The sequence below is a fragment of the Pundamilia nyererei genome, unplaced genomic scaffold (assembly GCF_000239375.1).
Source record: "Pundamilia nyererei isolate P.nyererei 1_Seehausen unplaced genomic scaffold, PunNye1.0 scaffold00284, whole genome shotgun sequence".
NCBI lineage: Eukaryota > Metazoa > Chordata > Actinopteri > Cichliformes > Cichlidae > Pundamilia > Pundamilia nyererei.
In genome coordinates, this window is record NW_005187685.1 from 575,199 (window position 1) to 578,599 (window position 3,401).

General features: G+C 40.7%; 1 protein-coding gene across 6 annotated transcripts in view; it reads right to left on the bottom strand.

Annotated features, from left to right (window-relative positions):
• Positions 1-3,066, bottom strand: part of atat1 (alpha tubulin acetyltransferase 1) — a 22,043-nt gene extending 18,977 nt beyond the window's left edge. For all 6 annotated transcript variants that reach the window (XM_005750683.1, XM_005750682.1, XM_005750684.1 and 3 more), the window contains exons 1-2: positions 2,698-3,066; positions 1,729-1,789 (exon numbers count right to left, since the gene is read on the bottom strand). In XM_005750683.1, the coding sequence (XP_005750740.1) occupies positions 1,729-1,789; positions 2,698-2,789 (153 nt within the window). In that variant the 5' untranslated portion in view covers positions 2,790-3,066. The remainder of the gene's footprint in view (positions 1-1,728; positions 1,790-2,697) is intronic.
• Positions 3,067-3,401: the final 335 nt, after the last annotated feature.

Genomic DNA, 3,401 nt, shown 5'->3' on the forward strand with positions numbered 1-3,401 from the left:
TTATTGAAGTTAGCTCATAAAGATCGATTGGAGAAAAAGAGTCTAAATAAATATCAGTGGTACTGAAAGTAGCTGTAGATAATGCTACAGCTGTGAGATGATTATGAGCATTTTTTCTCTAGTGGTTAAAACTGTATTTGTGAAGAAATTCATCAAGTCATTAATAGTTAACATTAAAGGGATGGTTGGCTCAACGGTGCTCTGACTTTTTGTCAGCCTGGCTACAGTACAGTAGAGAAACCTGGGGTTGTTCTTATTTTCTTCTATGTGTTTGTCTAGTCTCGTCTAACTCTAACCCTCAAAGAGTTTCCCAGTCTTGTTCTCTAAAACCTAAAGAATTATGGATTTCATCAACTGGTCCTGTAATGGAATTGACACTCTGCTAGGCTTGGGAGAGCCCGATTGTCCTGCGGAGACGTTTGCTGCCGGATACTCGATGGTCGGTTGCGTCGTGTGTCTGGCGACACTCTCGATGGAGGACAATGAACAACATCTACCAATTTGGAACCATGATAACAGAGTTCGGGCTGATTGGAGCTGGCTTGGACCTGGTTTATCGAAGAACAGGAAGCGGCTACAGCTGTTCAAGATCCCATAAGGCTGGCCGACATGATAGACGATTGGCTGTGAGTACTCAGACTGTGTTTTGAACGCAATATGGATAAGATCTTGGAGAAGAACAACGGGAATTGAGAGAACTGGTGACCAGTGATGGACATTAGACCAACTGTAAAAATTGGATGCAGTTGTTCGCACTAAACCCAAACATTCACGATCTTCACTCATGCGGCTCCCCTGGCGCCAGCTGAAGGCCTGCCAAGGTTGAAGCTGACTGGAACAACAAATTCTTCCCATGATAACAGGATTGTTGTCAGAACTCTTTGCCCCTCCTTCAAGGCCACCTGGGTCCACTGGAGACTGTTGACTGATGCTTAACCGGGCGTGGTGACACTTTCTCTCAGCTGAACACGCACGAAACATGTAGGGCGCGCCGAATCAAAGCAGCAAAGCGAAACTACTTTAGTGGGTAAAAGAATGAAACTATCTAGTTAGACATTACCATATTTATTCCCTTTTAAGAGCCACATAAGACAAGAGAGAGTGCATAAAAAAAGACCACTGACAGCAGACACAGTGTGAGTTGGGTGTGAACTAAGTATGCAAGTGAGGCATTCGGATTCCAATTCCTGCTGCTACTCATCCTTAGTAAACAAAATATGTACAATGGACAATGCACAGCTATAACAGATGGAGGAATGATCAGGCCTTACAGTGTATGCGAATGATGGGTGCTTTCAACAAAATAATACTTTCAGTCATCCAGCAAAATTCAAATGTCCCAACTGAACTGGAAAACACAGCTCAAGAAATACTGAAGGTAACATAAATAGCAATATTTCGATGTCACCAATCAACTGTGCATTGTGATTTTGACTGGACATGTCAGGCGATACACTGCGATGTTACTTCAGTAGACAGTGTACACACAAACATAAAAGTTTGACTTGTGGGTTGACTTGTTTAGAAGATGATAGTGTAAAGAAATTCATAAAGAGCTGACATTAGCTTGTTCTAAAAATAAAAAAAGGAAAGCAACTGTTCAGAGCAGTCTGAATCCTGAGCTTTTGACTAAAAGGAAAATAGTAACATACATATGGCAGATAATAAAAATATTCCCTTTTGACATGTGTCTTTACACGGAAAAGTAAGCGGACTACACAGACTCACCTTTGCTGAGGCCCTCCCAAGTTCATCAATAACTGTGGCTATGTGAGCTTGAAGATCTGGCCTGCAAAGAAATCGCAGAGCAGAATATTATTAGATAAGAGGCTCATTTTTACTTTTTATATTCCAGACACTCTACCTCTTTCTCACAGTACATCTAAATGCAGGATACCAGATGGCCCACAGGCATGATAAAAGTCTGTTTCCCTGCCTAAACAGGCCACTTCTGTTCATTCATGTTTATTTTTTCTAAAAAAGGGGGCAGTGTCCCTGACTCCTTGCTTTTTCACATAGGGCCAGGTAGATCAGCCCAAGAGGTCACAGATTTGTCATTTATGTTCTATTTGCATTATACATGGTTCTGCTTACAGTTGAGGTCAGATGTTTACATGCATCCATTATAGGCATGTCATGATGTAGAATGTGACTTGTAGTCTGAAGACGTCTGACTGGTCAAAAAGACCAGTCATTAAGACCAGTCACATCCTGGCAAGCTTAAGCCTTGGTGCACCTTGTGTGCTGCTGAACAACTAAGCAATTTCCTGTCATCTGACGGTGATAGTTTCCCAAATACTTGTACTTATGTGCAATTGTTTGACTTGGTGATCTCAGAATCTGCAGTTGTTTAGACATGGCTCCAACAGATCTTCCCAACTTGTGTAAATCTACAATTCTTTCTTCTTTACTGAGATCCCTGGGGTCCAATGAGTGCTGTCAATCAAATCTTTCTTATGGAGGAAAAGTGGGACTCAATCATGATCACCAATGAAAAGTCAATAAGCCTTGGCCGTGTAAACTTAAAAAGATATTGTAGCACCACATTAGAATATTTAAGTAAGTTTAAGTACATATTTGAGCCTGTATGTATATTTTTGGTATTGTGCTATGTAAGCCTGAATTGAAAACCTGAACTGAACCGAGTGTCTGACTGTAAAATACTATCAAAAGGATTCGAAAACCTTTGAAACTTGCCTTCCTGCAGATTTGCGGCCTGCAACCAAGGTCTGGTCCAAGACAGAGATCCTCTCGGAGAATAATTGGTTTATGTCAAAAGGAAACTCCATAGTAAAAACTGGCAAGGCAGCTATGATGTTATCAAACTGGCTAAAGCTAGCTAACGGTGCACGGCCACTCTCCTACTGTCTAACGAAGATAGCTTGTTAGTGCAAAGGCATCAGAGCTCACTGATAATAGCCCCAGAACAACGCTTCGAAATTGCACTCACAGAATTTGAGAGATACTACATATTGCTCTAATAGTTTCAAATACAAACACTTGCTATATACATGGTGACTGCAGCTCTATTGTGTCTGTATGACTACGGCTCAGTCACTCCCTGGCAACATGAACCGTAATATCTGTAAAAGACGTTGTTGTCAATCTGATGTACACACACTGAGCTCATTTAAGCCGAAAAAACGTCTTTGAAGATTCCCAAGAAAAGGTGAAAGAAAGGGTGAAGACAAATTGCGTGATAATCACATTACATGTAAGCTTTTTATCGTTATCAAAATTGTGGGGGAGTAGTTTCTCTCAGGTTTACGGTAAATTGGCGAGGCAGAAAGAGGTTAAAGTCATTTGATAGCCTGATTTCTTTTACAGATAGTACCTGCAAAAAATCTGTACGACTGATGAAAAATAATATACAGAATCACTTTATAATGAAAAATAATATA